Here is a 19,168-nt window from a genome sequence, read left to right on the forward strand (position 1 = left end):
AGCAGGGGGAGCGTAACTGGCCCTCTCCACCCCCAGCACAGTACCTCCAGTGACTGTTGCTGGTGTCTATCTTATCTTTCTTTTTAGATTGTGAGCCCTTTGGGGACAGGGATCCATCCAGGGGCGTAACAAGGATGGAGTGGGCCCAGAGACAAAATTTTAAAACGGGCCCCTCGCTGATACACACACACACACACACACACACACACTTCACATGTGACTCGAGGCGTGGGGGCCCCCAGGCAGCCGCCTCCCCTTGCCTAATAGTAGTTACGCCCCTGAATCCATCTTATCTATTTATTATTTCTCTGTTTAAACCGCATCGAGCCATTTTTGGAAGGGTGGTATAGAAATCAATCAATCAATCAATCAATCAATCAAATAAATAATAAGAATTCTACACACACAGCCAATGGTACTGCAAGACTCATCAGGCTCCATTAAATTGGCTGGATTCATCTTCCGATACAGAAGGCCAAGGTCATTAAAATCCTGTTGTGTGGGCAACTAAAACTGCATTGGAGCCAAAGAGCACAAAACATTTTTAAAGTAAAAGCACTATATAAATAACAGGAACACGCAAACACATGCGCAAAACAAGCTTTGAATTTATTTCCATGCAATTTTTTCTTCAAAAACCTTTGTAGCATTGCTCTGTCCTTCTCCCATTCATTTCCAAGGCTAACCAGTTCCTGGCTTTGCTGCTGACATGTTTACTCCGAAAGAGAGAAACAAAAAATTCTGCAACTGTATTGTGCATCCACTTAGATAGAGATGCTATAGGCCAGATGGTAAACTATGCTGTCGCAATGTGAGCTACTTCAAACAGATGGCCAAGTTCGTAGCCAAAAGGGTTCAGATCCTATGATCAATCTTCCTAAAGTCACCCTATGCAAGGGATTCTTCAGGTTTTGATGAACCAGAATGATTGTTTTTAAAGAATATAAAGTGCTAAACTGAACAATGTGTTCAACCAGTCATCATATTCATTTCCCAATGTGCACACATTCGTCCTAAGTTACATTAGTCCAAACAAACTTTAAACTGCAGAATAGTTGAATTAAAGCCACCTCCATTGTAAAAATTAAGAACACGACTTCATTCTTTCATTTCTATGTTTTGTGCAGTTGTTAGTATGATACTGATAAGAGAGAAAAAGAGAGGACAGGATTACTAAAAAGTTTAAAAGAAGATTATTTCATTTAAATTTCATTGATTCAATTTGTAAAGCTGTCCTTCCATTTGTGCCTGCAGCCATTTATTCATTACATTTTTATTCTATCCTTTCTCCAAGGTATTTGGGGTAGCATATGTGGTTTCTCTTCCTCCCCCTTGTTATATCCTCAGAACAAACTTGTGAGGTAGGTATGGCTGAGGGAGTGTGTCATCAGTCTAAGGTCACCAAATGTTCTTCAAGCTGAAGGAGGATTTCAATCTGGGGCCCCCTGATCTATCCACCATACCACTCTTGCTCTCTAGAGGCAGCAGTGAAAAAGGCAGCCAACAAAACATTAGACCGTGTGGACCAAGAAAAACTGTGGCTGTGCGACATTTATGCACTGGTATTTGAAGCCAACTGTTCAAACAGCTGTACAAAGTTTTTCAGGGCATCCTCATGCTGATTACTCCTCCCCTCTTCAGCTGCCTGTCTCTGTCCACAGCTCTTCCACTATTGCTGCATGCATTTCTTTTTCATCTACTACTGCTACCAAAACTGCTGCAGGTTCTAGTCAGAGAACTGCACACAGCACAATAGGAGCTGTGCATACTGCCATATCCCTTTCAAGCCTAGAGCGAGAGAGAGCACATGCACAACTGCTACAGAACTGCATTCTGCTTTGCCAACTAGAAATAGCAGTGTCGATGCTGACATAAACTCAGTGAACATGCATCCTTTAAAAGTGAGTGTACCTGTGGCCTCGGCTCTTATTACTTTTATTGATTTAAAGCTTCCCTTTCATCCCAGGAGCTGAGAGTGGGGTACATGAGGCACCCAGGTGATCTCTCATCCAGGCACTGACCAGACCAGGCCTGCTTAGCTTCAGCAAGGTGGCTGCATCTTATGCCTTCAAACCACATTCTGAGCCAATTGTCAGAAGAAAGGCCATAGTAGTTTGACTTGGCAGCACAAAAAACCTGCAACCATCCAATTTGGAATGGTGATCAGTGATGTTGCAGCTTCTCCGTATTCTGCATGGGAGTGCATCCTCCATCTCAGCAAGAGGGGGCAAAGTAGGGGTGGAGAGCAAATGTACAATTAAAGTGTTTGTTGTTGTTATTCAAATCAATTAAAGCTTGCCATACAACATAAATCAGCAACTGAAGATTACAAAAATGCCACAGTGACATTAACTCTGAACAAATATTAAAATGGCATCATTTTATCAAATGAACTTTTGTTAAGGAACAAAAACCATCTTTTTTTACATTACAATCTGCAATAAATATGTTGCATAAAAACGTCATCCAATATGGGATGCTAGAAAAATATTCCCAGAACACTCCACTTCCAGTAGAAGAAATAGAAGCTTTTGCAGCAATCAGTGGTAAATATACATTCTGGCCAATATTTTCTCCCTGAAGTAGGCAGTACTAGAAGTCAGCATCTAAAGTAAACACATTATCATATGTTTCAGCCATAACTGCAAAACGCTGATACTCCGAAACCCTCTTCTCAAAGAAATTGGTTTTTCCTTCCAGTGAAATGTTCTCCATGAAGTCAAAAGGGTTTTCCGCTTGAAAGACCTGAGAAAATCAAACTTATGATTAAATCACAGTTACTAAATGAGGCTGTACAATTCTCCTGAGACTACTGGTGAGCTTTCACAGTCAGAGAAGTACTCTTCTCGCAGGAGAAGGTCTAGATTGAATGAACTGCCTACAGCTCTATTTGGGCACTAGGAATGATTGCAAAGCTTTCCCAAAGTTTCTGCATAATTGCTTGTCTGTCCCCTATGGCTGCTCCTGGATCTCTCTCTCTCTGTCTCTGTCTCTCTCACGCGCGCACACACACACACACACACACACACACACACACACACACACTTGCCTCTCAAAGCCCCAGAAATCTTCTCCTACTTTCCCAAACATTATTCAAGTCCTTTATCAAAGATAAGATTTAATATGCAAAACCCCTCATTCTGCATCTAAGGTTGTCCATAGTAAATACAAAATGACTCAACTTTGAATATTCTGTAAATAAAATTAATACTGAGCTTGCATGTGGTGCAGTAATCTGTAATGCAACACTGACCAAAGAAAGAAAAGTCAAAATATGATTAGTTTGTTTTAAGCTGTAAGTGTACAGGTATATGTCCTGTTCAGATGTCAAGTAGCTGGTGGGGAGCCTCCTCCCTTCACAACTAGCAATTCCCAAGTCCTCATCTTTGTTTGCACTTGTCTGACGGGCACTATGGTTTGCACTTGCCCACAAATCAGGATGGGAAAATGGAATCAAGCCCCATTTTGTGAACCTGGTTTGTGGGCAAGTACAAACCATAGCTTGCCCACTTCGACAACTGGCAAATTACGGTTTGCTGCAAACACAGATTGGAAATTGGGAACTGCTAGGCAGAAGCCCAAGCCTTCTTGGTCTGGTGTTACAGCTCTGCATATATTTGGAGAGGAGAGCTGGTCTTGTGGTGGCATACGTGAATCGTCTCCTTTTCTAAGCAGAGTCTGCCTTGTTTTGCATTTGGAGGGCTGATTACATGTTAGCGCTGTCAGACATTCCCATTAGGGGATGGGGCCATAGCTTAGAGGGAGAGCATCTACCTGCTCTCTGGCACCTCCAAGTGGGGCTGAGAGAGACTCCTGCCTGAAACCTTGGAGAGCGGTTGCCAGTCTGTGCAGACAATACTAAAACAGATGGACCAGTGGTCTGACTTGGAATAAAGCAGCTTCCTATGTTAGATGTGATCAAGGCACAATTCACTGGACAGACCCATGTAAACAAATTTATTTTCCTAAATTCCCTTACCTTGGAGAAGCTCAGTTCCAGAAGTAACCTGTCTGCCACAAACTCAATATACTGTTTCATCAGAGTGCAATTCATTCCAATCAAACCAACCGGTAAAGCCTCCGTCAAAAACTCCTGCAAAATGAGAACAAAGGGAAACATTTAAGGAGGAGCACAGCGCCACCATCTCAGCAGCTCTCAGGCTAATTAACATGTTACAGAGGCCAGTTTACATAGCACCGCATAGAAGCGGTTACGACACGGGCAAGCTATTAATATGCAGCGATTCACCTCACAGATGTGGAAATGTTAACCAGGCTACTGTAAATGTCCATCATCATCAGTAATTTATAAATATCCAAAAATACCAATATAAAACGCCGGCATGTTTCTGGGATCAGTTCAGAGTACTGGTGTTTACCGTTAAAGCTCTAAGTAGTCTGGGAACAGGATACTAGACCTGTGCACCAGAATGTCCGATTTGAATATGCGTACCACCACCACCACCCCACCCCCGGTGTCAAGCAGAGCACTGCACCCAGCATGGCCAGCTCCAGAGTGTTGGGGGAGCCTCTGTGGAACCAGAGCCCATGCGGATGTCCAAGAAAGGGGGGAAGGAGTTGCTTTCCCAATGGGGGATGCGCTGGGAGGCACTATGCTTCCCAGATGTCTCCAGCATCCCTGTGGGCTCTGGTTCCACAGAAGAGGCTCCCTCGGTACTAAAAGTGGCAGATTCCGCATGGAGCTGGCCGTGCTTACGAACATACGAAACTGCCATATACGGAGTCAGACCATTGGTCTATCTAGCTCAGTATTGTCTTCACAGACTGGCAGCGGCTTCTCCAAGGTTGCAGGCAGGAATCTCTCTCAGCCCTATCTTGGAGAAGCCAGGGAGGGAACTTGAAACATTCTGCTCTTCCCAGAGAGGCTTCATCCCCTGAGGGGAATATCTTGCAGTGCTCACACATCAAGTCTCCCATTCAGATGCAACCAGGGCAGACCCTGCTTAGCTATGGGGACAAGTCATGCTTGCTACCACAAGACCAGCTCTCCTCTCTGCAGTGCTTGCTCTCCTCTCGCCCTCCTCTCTCTCTCCTCTCTGCAGTGCTTGCTCTGCAGAGCACTGTGGTGTGGTACATGTTTATCAGAATCAGATATTCTGACATACAGGCCTACAGGCTACCTTCAAAACTGCCTCCTCCCACATAAACCTGCCTAACATGGAGATCAACTTGGTCTTGTGCCATTGGTGTCTGTGCCTGTAAATATTATATGTTGCTTTCAGGTAATATGTAAAATGTGTATTGTTTTATTTTATACTTTTGTCACCTGAAATATTGTTGCTGAAAAAAACTACGCAAAGTGTGGGCAACTACACTGATAGTTGGAGACAAACCACATTCACAGCACATGGGAGGGGCACTAGGGGGCCCTGATAGAAGTATGCTTTTGCCAATCCATCCTGTTGGTTCAAGATAGTGGCCACTTAAAATACAGACAACACCTCTTTGTAACCCATGGGCTGACAGTCAGATATAAACCAAATTCACAGCACATAGAAGGGGTCCTAGGCAGTGTTCCCTCTAACAAGGATTCCCCGATTCTGTTGACTACAGCTCCCAGAATTCCCAGCTGCTTGGGGATTATGGGAGTTGTAGTCAACATCTGGAAATCCCTGTTAGAGGGAACACAGGTCCTAGGTAAGAGTCACCATGTTAAAAGAAGTGGCAAGTAAGCGCCATTAGTTCTACTTAGAAATACTTGTTACATGATTATACATTGCACGTTTCTATATTATAAAACCCAATAAATTGTATTAAAATAAATAATTGGCTCTTCCTACATAGCAACAGCTGCCACATGGAATGTGTTGAAACAGGCTCCATGTGGCAGCCTCCATGTCCAAAGCAACCTTCCTTTGTGCAATGACTTGGAAAGGGTATCTCACTCACTCAAACAACATAAAGGGGAGGAAAAGCTAAGAAGCAACGCTTGTCTTACATGGCTGGCTCTCATCCACAGAGAAGGCAACCTGTTATGGCTGTCAGACACAAAGTCTGGCTCTTCTGCTCAAATTTGGACTGGCAGCTATCAACACTGTGCTTTGTGGATGACAGGCTCACCGATTCAGCACACCTGACCTTCAAAAAAGCCTCCATCTGGAAGCAATCTCAGCAACAGACATGAAAAACTGGAGTAGGTCATACAATTTACTTATTTAAAAAGGGTCTAATAATTTTGGCACAGAAAATGTTGCATCTGCTCACCTGTTCAATATCAACCGCATTGACAATGATCTCTTTGACCCTTGCCTCCGAAGGCTTATTCACTAAATACTGGAACATTAGGCAAGCAAAGTCACAATGGAGACCCTGAAAAAAGAGAGGAAAGCCATTCAGTGACTCTTGCTTTGCTCTCAAAATAAGCAGCCTACATGGCCTTGTGAGAACTACCTCTCTCCAACTTTAGCACTTTTGTTTATTTTATTTGTCTACCATATTTATATACCGCCTGATATGGTGCATCTCTAAGCAGCCCTCTTCTGTACCTTTTCCAGTTCTACAATGTCATTTTTTAGATGTAGTGACCAGAATTGTACGCGGTACTCCAGGTGTGGCCGTACCATAGTTTTGTATAAGGGCATTATAAAATGAGCAGTTTTATTTTCAGTCCCTATCCTAATGATCCATAGCATGGAATTGGCCTTTTTCACAGCTGCCGCACACTGAGTCGACACTTTCAATGAGCTGTCTACCACGACCCCAAGATCCCTCTCCTGGACAGTCACCAACAGCTCAGATCCCATCAGTGTATACTTGAAGTTGGGGGTTTTCATCCCAATGTGCATCACTTTACAATTGCCAACAATGAACAGCATTTGCCATTTTGTCACCCACTCACCCAGTTTGGAGAGAACCTTTTGGAGCTCCTCACAAACTGTTTTGGATTTCACTACCCAAAAAGAGTTTGGTGTAGTGGTTAGAGTGCTAGACTAGGGGAGTCATATGATGTGCCTCTGGGGGGGCCTTTTGGCAGTGGGACCCTGAGATAACTGTCTCCCTTTGTCTAATGGTAGTCATGCCCCTATAGAAAACCAATATACTGCGTTACTTTGATTTAACGGGTGGTGATTTTGATTTTTGATTTTAGGGGTGTTCTTCAGATGACATTGAAAATGGCTTGAAGTCAAATGAAGAGCCTCTTTTAAGGAAAAATCCTCGTCGATTTGTCATCTTCCCAATCCAGTATCCTGACATATGGAAAATGTACAAGAAGGCCCAGGCTTCTTTCTGGACAGCAGAAGAGGTGAGTAATGAAGTATGTCTGTGTGCCTCAGAGTACCAATTCTTTATAAAAGAGACACAGACTCTGCAATTGCAATGAATCATGCAAATTATTTGTGTATTTTATTTATCATACATAAATGGAGTGTACACCACTCCAAAATTACATCTCTGGGCAGTTTACAACAAACATAAAACAAATTAGAAATTAAAACATTAGAACAGTTTAAAACCACAATTCTAGTTAAAAAGCTTGGGTGAATAAATGCGTTTCAAGAGTCTTTAAAAAAAAAAGACTCTTGAGAACCAGCGCGGTGTAGTGGTTATAGTGCTGGACTAGAACCGGGGAGACCCGAGTTCAAATCCCCATTCAGCCATGAAACTAGCTGGGTGACTCTGGGCCAGTCACTTCTCTCTCAGCCTAACCTGCTTCACAGGGTTGTTGTGAAGAGAAACCTAAGTATGTAGTACACCGCTCTGGGCTCCTTGGAGGAAGAGCAGGATATAAAAACTAAAAAATAAATAAAAATTGGCCACCTCGCTGTTTACCCCTACTTCTAGATCATTTATGAATAAATTAAAAAGCACCAGTCCTAGTACAGATCTCTGGAGGACCCCACTTCTTACTTCTCTCCATCGTGAAAACTCTCCATTTATCCCTACCCTCTGTTTCCTGACCTTCAGCCAGTTAGCAATCCACACATGTACTTGTCCCCTTATCCCATGACTGCTAAGTTTTCTCAGGAGTCTTTGATGAGGAATGTTTTCTAAAGCTTTTTGGAAGTCCAGGTAGACTATGTCAACTGGATCACTTTGATCTACACACTTGCTGACACTCTCAAAGAACCCCAAAGGTTTTGTGAGGTAGAAACCATGTTTTTCCAGACAGTTTAGGACATCATTTCTTGCCACTTCTGACTCAGTTCTTTAGCCTCCATCCCCGAAAAGCCTGCTTTGGGAACAGGTATATATATGCTCAGTATCCTCGGCCGTGAAGGCAGACACAAAGAACTCATTTAGCTTCTCTGCAACTGCCATATCCTCCTTAACAATCCCTTTCACTCCCTCATTGTCTAATGGTCCAACCTCCTCCCTGGCAGGTTTCCTGGTTCTGATGTATATAAAGAAGTTTTTATTATTCCCCTTGATGTTTTTAGCTAAATGTTCCTCAAACTCTCTTTTTGCCTCTCTTATTGTCACCTTGCATTTCTTTTGCCAGCGTTTGTGTTCCTTTTTGTTCTCCTCATTTGGACAGGCCTTCCAATTTCGGAAGGAAGTCTTCTTCCCTTTTATGAATTCCTTGACATTGCCTATTAGCCATGCTGGTATCCTCCTGGACTTAGTGGTACCTTTCTTCCTTTTGGGTATACAATCTAACTGGGCTTCTTGTGTCCCCACTGTTATGATTCTCAGGCTATGGGAAACACCTATATCAGGCAGCAACGATATAGGAAGATGCTGAAAGGCATCATCTCATACAGTGCGGGAGATGGCAATGGTAAACGCCTCCTGTATCCTACCAAAGAAACCCACATGGCTCTGTGGTTGCCAGGAGTCGACACTGACTCGACAGCACATTTTACCTTATCTTTTCATGACAGAAAAGGCGCTCTCAAGTAGGGGTGTGCACGGAACCATCTGGCCCGGTTCAGTTCGAGGCCGGACCAGCCTTGAACGGAACCGGGCCAGTTCAGTCGGGCCTCCCATCGAAACCCCACCCCCCGCCAGTCCGGTCCCGGACCAGTCCGTGAACTAAAAAATAATAATAATTCAAAACGTAAAACAAGTACCTGTAGCCCCTTCAAGGGGGCTTGCTGTAGCCGCCGGGGTGTGTGTGTGTGTGTCCGCATGGATTCCCTCTCCCCCCGCCGGCCTTCCTCATCACTGCCGCAGCCAGGTAAGCAAAGCCTTTTTGGCCCTTTCAGGCCTCCATACAAGCGAGTGGCCGCCACGGCCTCGCAGAGGGCATTTGCGCATGCGCGGGGGCCTCCAAATGGCGGCCACTCGCTTGTACGGAGGTCCGAAAGGGCCCAAAAGGCTTTGCTTACCTGGCCGCGGCGGTGATGGGGAAGGCCGGTAGGGGGGAGAGGGAACTTGTTTTACGTTTAAAAATTTTTTTTTAAAAAAAAAAGTTCGCAGACCTGCCAGACTGGACCCGGCAGTCTGGTTCCGGTCCGACGGAACCGGGTGGTGGTGGTGGTTTGGTTCAATCACGAACCCCCGGACTGAACTGTCGGACCAGTTCCACACATCCCTACTCTCAAGTACACAATTTGCACATAATAGGAGGTTCACGGAAAACCAGGGAAAAGTGAGGGCATTTGTTACACTGGATTTTGCATATCTTCCTACTGTGCTGACTCTACCACCCATGCTAATCCTGCAGCTCCTTTCTGCAGTATACAGACCACCGGCCAGAGGCACAGAATGGGCTGTTTTATAGGAATGGATGCATTAAATGACCATGCCTTGCATACGGGGGAGAATCCTAACGTGTGTATATTCACTTATTCTTTTACCTTTGTATCACAGCTAAGATGAATGAACCTATGACAATTTGTTCATGCAAGGACATCACATAGGCAGAAGGCAAGACAGGGCCAAAGAAATAAGAAAGGGGAAAGTGCTCTAATACTATTACTCTGGATGACATTTTCATTGTAAAATTTGTGTGTGTCTGGCGGGTGGCCCCACCGGTCTTACCGCCCTGCCTGGTGCCGCGATGAGAGCAGCAGAAGCTTGGGCAAGGCCTGGCAGCGCCGGGAGGGCCTAAATGGCTGGGATGCCAGCCAACACGCCAAGCGTGCCAGGAGCTCCCACGGAGTAGCCACAGGAGCGAGCCATAGGCAAGGCGCCTCCTGCTTATGTCAGAGAGGCTCCTCGCAGGGAAAGGACGGGGTGGACCTGGGAGAAGAAAGAAGGGGAGGAGGTACCAGGATGGGAAACAGCTGCTCATACTGGGGCTAAAAGGGGGCTAATAAAGGAGGGCAGAGGCCTGACAGAGAGGGGGAGGGATTGTCTGGGCTGCCAGCAGCTATTTAAAATTCAGGTGGCCAGTGATGAAGAGACAGAGGAGGAAGAGAGGTGGAGGCCTCCAGAGAGAGGTAGCCGCAGTGATCCTCAGCAACCCCAAGGAGGACAACACGGGTGAATGCTAACCCCCTTCCCTTGAGTACTCTGAGGCCCTGCTGCAAAGGGGAGAAGGTGCAAGGGACCACCAGGTTGCGACAGTGTGTAAAACCACCGCCCTTGGTGGCGTGTAACCCACCACCTTCCTACTAGAAAATGCTTTCCCTTAAAATACACTACATGACAGCCCAACTAGACATGGTTATAATCACAGTTCTGAATCTGAACCCTTTACTTGGGCCTAGGGATGGGACGCCTCCTGGGAGGTGGGAGGGGGTCATTTGAGGGGGCAGGGAGAGTGCCCTTACCTGCTCCACCGCTCCCTGCCGGCGCTCTCCCCAAAAGCGTTGGTGTGGGGCTGTAGTGTACTTCCTTGCAGCCCCAGTGAAAGTCATCATGCAAATGGCCAATGTGTGTGCACCCTCCCTTCCCTTTAAAGGACACCCCCCACCTCAAACACCAGACTTTTGAACTAGTTCAGCACTCCAGAAAAGGAGTGCCAAATCGGTTCATGCACATCCCTACTTGGGATTGGCCACATCTCTTTCTTTACAAAACCACAGCTGATGGGGGTGGATCCAGATTCAGACCACGGCGCAGGAGGAAGGGGGGGTTAACCCCCTCTCTGTAGTGAATGTATTAGTAGCACTTGTGTGTTATGTTTGAAAACAACTCATGTGCAAAGTTACAGTAACAATGAGTATGTATAAAAGCAGGCAGGTATGTGTGTAAGCCAGTTGCCTACTGATTCATGTTAAGTAAAGAGTGTTTGTTTTGTATCCTGCCTCCATCTCATTTATTTCTATATGTTTGCTGGGTGCAAACCTAACACCCTCTACACCGTTTCACTGCCTAAACATGCAGAAGAAGGGCAGGGCTTCCTGGCTGTGTATATGAGTTGCACAGGAAGTTACCTTAGACTGAGTCAAACTACTGGTCCATCTAGCTTACTATTGTCTGGCAATAGCTCTCCATGGTTCCAGATGTTCATTTTCTTGCCCTACCTTCCTGGAGATGCCAGGGATTTAATCTGGGATCTTCTGAATGCAAAACATATGATGCTCTTCCACCGAGATCCCTCCTCAGAAAGAGCTGCCTGCCCTCTCTTACTCTAGAGCAGGGATTCTCAATGTTGGGTCTCCAGATGTTATTGGACCTCAACTCCCATAATCCCCAACCAAAGGCCACTGGGGCTGGGGATTATGGGAGCTGAAGTCCAATAACATCTGGGGACCCAACGTTGAGAACCCCTGCCCTAGAACTCTCCCATGGCAGCAGCAGGTGAGAATGTATTCTTCTACACTACATGCACTGTTGGTTTCCAAACTCAGAGAACAGTTTTGCTCCCTCCTCCTCCCCCCACACTGCCCCTTTTCATATTTTAAAATAATTAAACTTGCAATACATGTTAAGTTTCACAGCAAAAATGACACGAATATCAAATCTTATTAACCCTGCGGCTTGCCAACCATACTATTTTTATATGAATTACATGTAGATTTTTCTCCTTTTCTCTATCTTTTGCGGTTTTATCCTGCCAGATTTGCTTTTAAGCACCACACTAAGCAGTATTTTAAACAACATCCCCCATCACCACATTTTGAACTATTTCACTATTTGCCTTACTTCATCTCTGCTAATGAGTTCATTGGAGAAAGTGAGTCCCGGCATCAGTCCTCTTTTTTTGAGCCAAAATATAGCTGCAAAGGCACCAGAGAAGAAGATTCCTTCAACTGCAGCAAAAGCGACAACTCTTTCCCCTGTTGGAAAAAGATAAACATCGCCATTTAGACATGCCCTTCACAATCCCTCCCCAGGTCACTAAGAGGTACATTTTACACTACAGATTTAAGGACAGAGAACAATAGGCACCAGAGATTGCTAGCATGCAACCTGCAGGCCAGATTCAGCATCCAAATTGACTTTCGCTGGGTTCAGACATAATGTAAAACCATGGTATGGACCAACCACAGTTAAAAACCCACACCATACATCAGTGTTCCCTCTAACAGAGTCTCCCAGATGTTGACGACTACAACTCCCACAATCCCTAAGGAAAAGCCATTGCAGCTGGGGATTCTGGGAGTTGTAGTCAACAACATCTGGGAATCTCTGTTAGAGGGAACACTGCCATGTGTATGGGCTTCCAGATGAATGCCAGGCAAACCATAGTTCAGATCTGCTTATCTGCTTCCATTTTCCATCTACTCAGGTTTCAGCTTCATTCAGGTGGTGCTGCACTCTTGAAGCAGAGCAATGACCCTAAGACTAATGTATCAATGGTCTTTGAATTCAGACATAACAGCAAACCATGGTTCACAAATCAGCTTCAAATTATGGTTTTAGATTCTGGCTTGTCAGCCCAAGACAAACCATTGTTTGCAAACAGGCTCAGGTTTGGGTGCAACATGAAATGAATCATGGTGGTTTCATGATATGTCTGAACCCAGCCTTTCTTCCAGCTTTCTGTGGTTCTACTGAATCTGAATCAAGGTGTGGTGAAATATTTTGCTTACAGTTTGGCTTGACCGGCAAAGAAGCAGAGCACACCCAGATGTACTCCATGTTATTGCACTGCTAGCTTACACCCATGCTACAAAGATAATCAAAGTCTCCTGCCAACCTGCTTCTCGAGGACCTCTTTCAGAACTCCATTAATTTCTCTGGCCCACAGATCAACAGCCTCTTGCCACCTGGCATGGGCCCTCTGTTAAACCCTTCCAGCTACACAACATCAGCTCCATTACACAGTCCGTCATTGGACGATTAATATGACAAATATTTATATACCACTTTTCAACAGAAGTTAAAACAAACAAACAAAAGATAGCCCCCTGTCCCCAAAGGACTCACAATCTAAAAAAGAAACATACGATAGTCAACAGCAACGAACACTGGAGGGCTGGTGTGCTGTGGATGGATAGGGCCGGTTGCTCTCCCCCTGCTAAATAAAGAGAATCACCACTTTTAAAAGGTGCCTCTTTGCTCAGTTAGCAGATCTCCAATTAGTGGCTGCAGAATATTAGCGGCCAACTGAGTACAGAAATTAGCCATCTCTGACATAAACCATGGAGGAGTAACATGCATGTAATCCTCAATTTTTAACAAGAAAAAAAGAGGTGCTGATAACTGAAGCACATGTGAAAGGAGTGCATTACACAGCCACCACCTACCAAAAGTGGCTTCCCTGTCCTTTATCCACTTCAGTGCCCAGTCTGCTTTTTTCTTGACACATGGCAGTCTTTCAATAGCGTTAAATAAAAAGTCTCTGTAAAACAAAAAACAGTAGTCATGAGACACAATATAATGGCATTGAGATGGGCACTGTACATAGATAACCACAGCTCTAAAGAAATTGCTTTGCCTCTTCCTATGATTAGCAAAAATGGAATTATGCTAATATGTGCATGATTTAAATAGGACACAGGTTTCAACTTTTTGGGGCTGCCTTGGAATAATAATAATTATTATTAGTATTATTTTTTCTTTCTTGTTTACACAGTCAGACAGGTGTTATTGACTGGTTTGTTTTATCTGTCATCGAGTCCTTCCCAAGGACCTGGGATGCCAGAATTTTATTGTCAATTGTTATAGATATCGTCGCAGAATATAGGCTGTTCCCAGTAAAGCTGCTTTTTGTAATTGGCTGATGGTGATTTCTGTGGCCCCTATGGTGTTGAGGTGCTCTTCAAGGTCTTTTGGAACTGCACCCAGGGCTCCAATTACCACTGGGATTATTTTGGTCTTTTTCTGCCACTGCCTTTCAATTTCAATTTGTAGATCTTTGTATTTGGTGATTTTTTCTATTTCTTTTTCTTCTATTCTGCTATCCCCTGGTATTGCTATGTCGATTATTATAATTTGTTTTTCTTTCTTCTCGACTACAGTTATATCTGGTGTATTGTGTGGCAGATGTTTGTCTGTTTATAGTTGGAAGTCCCATGATATTTTTACATCTTCATTTTCTTCAGCTTTTTCAATTTGATGGTCCCACCAATTTTTGGCTACAGGTAGCTTGTGTTTTTTGGAGATGTTCCAATGTACCATCCCTGCTACCTTGTCATGCCTTTGTTTGTAGTCAGTCTGTGCGAACTTTTTACAACAGCTGATTAGGTGGTCCACTGTTTCATCTGCTTCTTTACAAAGGCGGCACTTGCTGTTTGTTGTTGATTTTTCTACTTTTGCTCTTATTGCATTTGTTCTTAGTGCCTGTTCTTGTGCAGCCAATATTAGACCCTCTGTTTCTTTCTTCAAGTTGCCATTCTTAAGCCATTGCCAGGTCTTGGTGATGTCTGATTTTCCACTTATATTGTGCATATATTGACCATGCAGGGGCTTATTTTTCCATTTTTCTGCTCGGTTCTTGACTTGTTCTTTCTTGTAGGCCTGCTTTCTTTCATTGGTGCTGAATAGTTTCGCGTTACAGACCATTTGAGCATCTTCTTCACTGTCCTTGATATATTCTTCAAGGCCTCTTTTCTCCTCCTCTACTGTTTGATGGACTTGCAGCATTCCTCTTCCACCTGAGCTGCGAGGGAGGTAGAGCCTATCTACATCACTGAGGGGGTGCAGAGCATGATTGATGGTCATGATTTTCCTGGTCTTACGATCCAGCGTCTCTAGCTCTGCCTGGGTCCAGTCTATTTTTCCTGCAGTGTATCTGATAACAGGTATAGCCCAGGTGTTTATGGCTTGTATGGTGTTCCCGGCATTGAGTTTGGACTTGAGGATTTTTCTAACTCTCCTGATGTATTCACTTCCCATTTTTCTTTTAATTTCAGTGTGTGCGATGTTATCAGCCTGGAGAATGCCCAAGTATCTGTAATGTTCTTTCTTTTCCAGGTTCTTGATCTTGCTTTCATTGGGCAGTTCTATTCCTTCTGTTTTTCTTATTTTCCCTCTGTTCATTATTAATGCAGCACACTTGTCTAGTCTAGTCCAAACTCCATTGCTATATCGCTACTGAATATACGGACAGTGTTTAGCAGTGATTCAATTTCTGACTGGGACTTTCCATACAACTTTCCATACAACTTCAGATCGTCCATGTACAACAGATGGTTGATTTTACTTGATGTTTTAGATGTTTGGTATCCGAGGCCTGTTTTGTTTAGTATTTGTGAAAGTGGGGTCATGGCGATTACAATCAACAGAGTGGATAGTGAATCCCCTTGGAAAATGCCTCTTCTAATACTGCTAACCTGTCCAAGTGTATCACCATTGATTGTTAACTGTGTACTCCACATGCTCATTGCTTTTTTATAAATATCTGAATGTTTTTGCTGACACCAATTGTTTCTAAACATTTTAGTATCCATGTGTGAGGCAATGAGTCTTAGGCTTTCTTGTAGTCAATCCATGCAACACTTAGATTGGTTTTTCTTCTCTTGCAATTTTCTAAAATCATTTTGTCAATCAGCAGCTGGTCTTTTGTGCCTCTGGTGTCCGGGCAATTTCCTTTCTGTTCAACTGGAAGCTGTTTGTTAATAAGTGTTGCATCACTTCATCTGCTACTATTCCAGTTAATAATTTGAACATGGTTGGCAGGCAGGTTATCGGTCTATAATTACTTGGAACTGCACCTTTTGCTGAGTCTTTCATTATGAGATGAGTTTTTCCAGTTGTTAGCCATTGTTCAATACCACCTCCTTGCAAAATGTGATTGAACTGTTTTGATAGTTGTTTATGAAGGCTTGTTAGGTGTTTAAGCCAAAAGCCATGCAGTTCATCGTCGCCTGGCGCAGTCCAATTTTTAATTTTCTTTGCTCTTTCACTTATTAATTCTGGTGTTTATTATTAGATCTTGCATTTGTTGGTTACATTTTTTGACCTCTTTCATCCAGCCTGCTTTTTGATTATAATCTAGTGGATTGTCCCATAATTTCCCCCAGAACTGCACTGTTCCTTCTTTATTTGGTGTTTCTACGTTGTTGTTGTTATTATTATTATTATTATTATTATTATTATTATTATTATTAGCAAAAGAGCACACATAATTAATATTTTATTATTATTTTTTAATTTATTGACTTTATATAGTGCCTAGTATTAAAATCTCTAGGAGGTATACAGAATTAAAACATAAAATAACACATTTAAAATTCATTAAAAGATAAAAATCATAGATAAAAACATGTTAAAAACACATTAAAATTTAAAAACTGAATCTCAGTTGAAGGCCTGGGAAAACAGGTATGTCTTCAGGATCCTCCTAAAAGCAGAGAAGGAGATGATCTTATTTCAGCAGGGAGCGCATTCCAAAGCCCTGGGGCAACAACAGAGAAGGCCTGGTCCCGGCTGCCACCAAACGAATTTGCAGCACCTGTAGTCAGACCCCTCCAGATGATCTTAATAGGCGACAGGGTTCACGACAGAGAAGGTGCTAAGCCGTTAAGAGCCTTATAGGTAATAACTAGCACTTTGTATTTTGTTTGGAAATCTATCGGCAGCCAGTGAAGTTCTTTTAACACTGGTGTTATATGGTCCCTTCGGGTAAACCCAGAGACCAGTCTGGCTGCCATATTCAGTCCAGTCTCCAAGAATGGACGTATCTGGCGTATCAGCCGAAGCTGATAAAAAGCACTCGTGGCCACAGCCTCAACCTGAGAAACCAGGGAGAGTTTGGGATCCAGGAGCACTACCAGACTACGAACCTGATCTTTTAGGGGGAGTGTAACCCCATCCAGAACAGGCAGATGTAAACCATTTCTCGGATCCTGACCCCCTACAGACAATACCTCCCTCTTGTTTGGATTCAACTTCAGTCTGTTATCCCTCATCCAGGCCAATATCGCCTCCAGGCAGGCACTTAGGGGGGTCATGCCATTTTCTGATGAAGTTGGTATAGACAGAGAAATAGATCTGGGTGTCATCAGCATACTGATAGCATCCCAGACCAAACTTCCTGACGATCTCTCCCAGCAGTTTCATGTAGATGTTAAAAAGCATTGGAGACAATATGGAGCCTTGTGGGACCCCACACTTCAGCTCTCGTTTTTCAGAGCAATAGTCTCCAAGCAACACCATCTGGAATCTGCCAGAGAGGTAGGAATGGAACCATTGTAAAACAGTGTCACCCAATCCCACCTCCTTCAAGACACCAAGCAGGATACCATGGTCAATGGTATCGAAAGAATCAGGATCGAGAGATCCAAAAAGAATTTTGGATCGAGAGATCCAAAAGAATCAGCAGAGTCAAACTCCCTCTGTCGATTGCCAATTGCTAAACTCCTGCTAACTGGGCAAAGAGGAACGTTTTACCGTGGTGATTCTCTTTATTTAGCAGGGGGAGAGTAACTGGCCCTATCTACCCCCAGCACAGTACCTCCAGTGACTGTTGCTGGTGTGTTTCTTTTTAGAATATGAGCCCTTTGGGGATAGGGAGCCATCTTATCTATTTATTATTTCTCTGTGTAAACCGCCCTGAGCCATTTTTGGAAGGGCGGTATAGAAATCGAAATAATAATAATAATAATAATAATAATAATAATAATAATAATAATAGATCATCCATCAGGCCGACCAAGACAATATCAACCCCACAGCCCACCTGAAAGCCAGTCTGGAAAGGATCTAAATAATCTGTGTCATCCAAAACTGCCTGGAGCTGAGAAGCAACCACTCAATCAATCAACTTGCCCAACCAAGGAAGATTAGAGACAGGCCTGCAATTAGATAACTCTGAGGGATCCAATGCAGGTTTCTTCAAATATGGTCTAATAATAGCCTCCTTAAGACAAGGAGGCATCTTGCCCTCCCTCAGCGAAGCATTTATGATATTTACCAGTCCCTCTCTGATAATATGACTATCAGGAGAAATAAGCCAAGTTGGGCATGGATCAAGAGAGCAGGTGGTGGGGCGTACAGTCCAAAGCAGTTTGTCCACATCATCAGAAGTAACAAACTGAAAATGATCCAATTCAATCCTACCAGAAGAGTTGCTGGGCACCTCTACAATTGACTCTGCAGTAACTGTGGAGTCTAGTTCCACGCGAATACAAGATATTTTATTTACAAAAAAGTTGTTAAAAACATCACAGTGCGTGACAGATGGTTCCAAATTCAAATTCAAAGCAGAGGGGGCATGAACTAGCCCCCTCACAATCCTAGACAACTCAGCTGGATGAGAATTTGCAGAAGCAATGCAGGCAGAGAAGAACCGCTGCACTGCCCGAGCATAGCTCCTCAAATGAGCTCTGTGTTGCAATCTATCAGATTCGCGCTGAGACTTCCTCCACTTGCGCTCTAGTCATCTACCTTGCCGCTTCAGCTCCTGCAGTTCATCTGAATACCACAGGGAAGACTTTAAAGCGGGTTGGAGAGAACGCTTAGGTCCGATTGTGTCTACCGCTCTAGTTAAGTTCTTTATTCCATGCTTGCACCAGAGCTTCGACAGAATCACTAGCAGAGCCTGCTGGAAATCCTTCCAAGGCTTCTTGGAATCCTACTGGATCCAATAACCTTCTCAGGAGGACCAACCTAATGAGTCCTTCACCCCTGCAGAGGTGGGCTGTGGCTCCAAGTCCTACCCTAACCAGACGGTGATCCATCCATGACAGTGGGGATATAACAGGGGCCCCCACCCATGGAACACAACCCTGATTAGAGCATGTGACCTGCATCTTGGTCCAGAAACCACTTGGGATAGGCCCAGAGTTATCATGGGTTCCTGAGCCACCTGAACTCCTGAGCTGCCCCTGACAACCTGGTCCCAAAATGGACATTGAAGCTCCATTGCTTAGGTCAGTTTGGGACACCCAACCTGGACAAAATGCTAGTCCTCTAGACTGGGCAGTCG

The 19,168-nt window shown here is 44.0% G+C and overlaps 1 protein-coding gene across 5 annotated transcripts in view; it reads right to left on the reverse strand.

The window, feature by feature from the left end:
* Positions 1 to 590: 590 nt before the first annotated feature.
* The window catches only part of RRM2B (ribonucleotide reductase regulatory TP53 inducible subunit M2B), a 31,423-nt gene continuing 12,845 nt past the window's right edge, over positions 591 to 19,168 (reverse strand). For all 5 annotated transcript variants that reach the window (XM_053242767.1, XM_053242763.1, XM_053242765.1 and 2 more), the window contains exons 5-9: positions 13,545 to 13,639; positions 11,998 to 12,131; positions 6,226 to 6,330; positions 3,980 to 4,093; positions 591 to 2,745 (exon numbers count right to left, since the gene is read on the reverse strand). In XM_053242767.1, the coding sequence (XP_053098742.1) occupies positions 2,593 to 2,745; positions 3,980 to 4,093; positions 6,226 to 6,330; positions 11,998 to 12,131; positions 13,545 to 13,639 (601 nt within the window). In that variant the 3' untranslated portion in view covers positions 591 to 2,592. The remainder of the gene's footprint in view (positions 2,746 to 3,979; positions 4,094 to 6,225; positions 6,331 to 11,997; positions 12,132 to 13,544; positions 13,640 to 19,168) is intronic.

Source organism: Hemicordylus capensis, chromosome 4 (genome assembly GCF_027244095.1).
Source record: "Hemicordylus capensis ecotype Gifberg chromosome 4, rHemCap1.1.pri, whole genome shotgun sequence".
Classification (NCBI taxonomy): Eukaryota; Metazoa; Chordata; class Lepidosauria; order Squamata; family Cordylidae; genus Hemicordylus; species Hemicordylus capensis.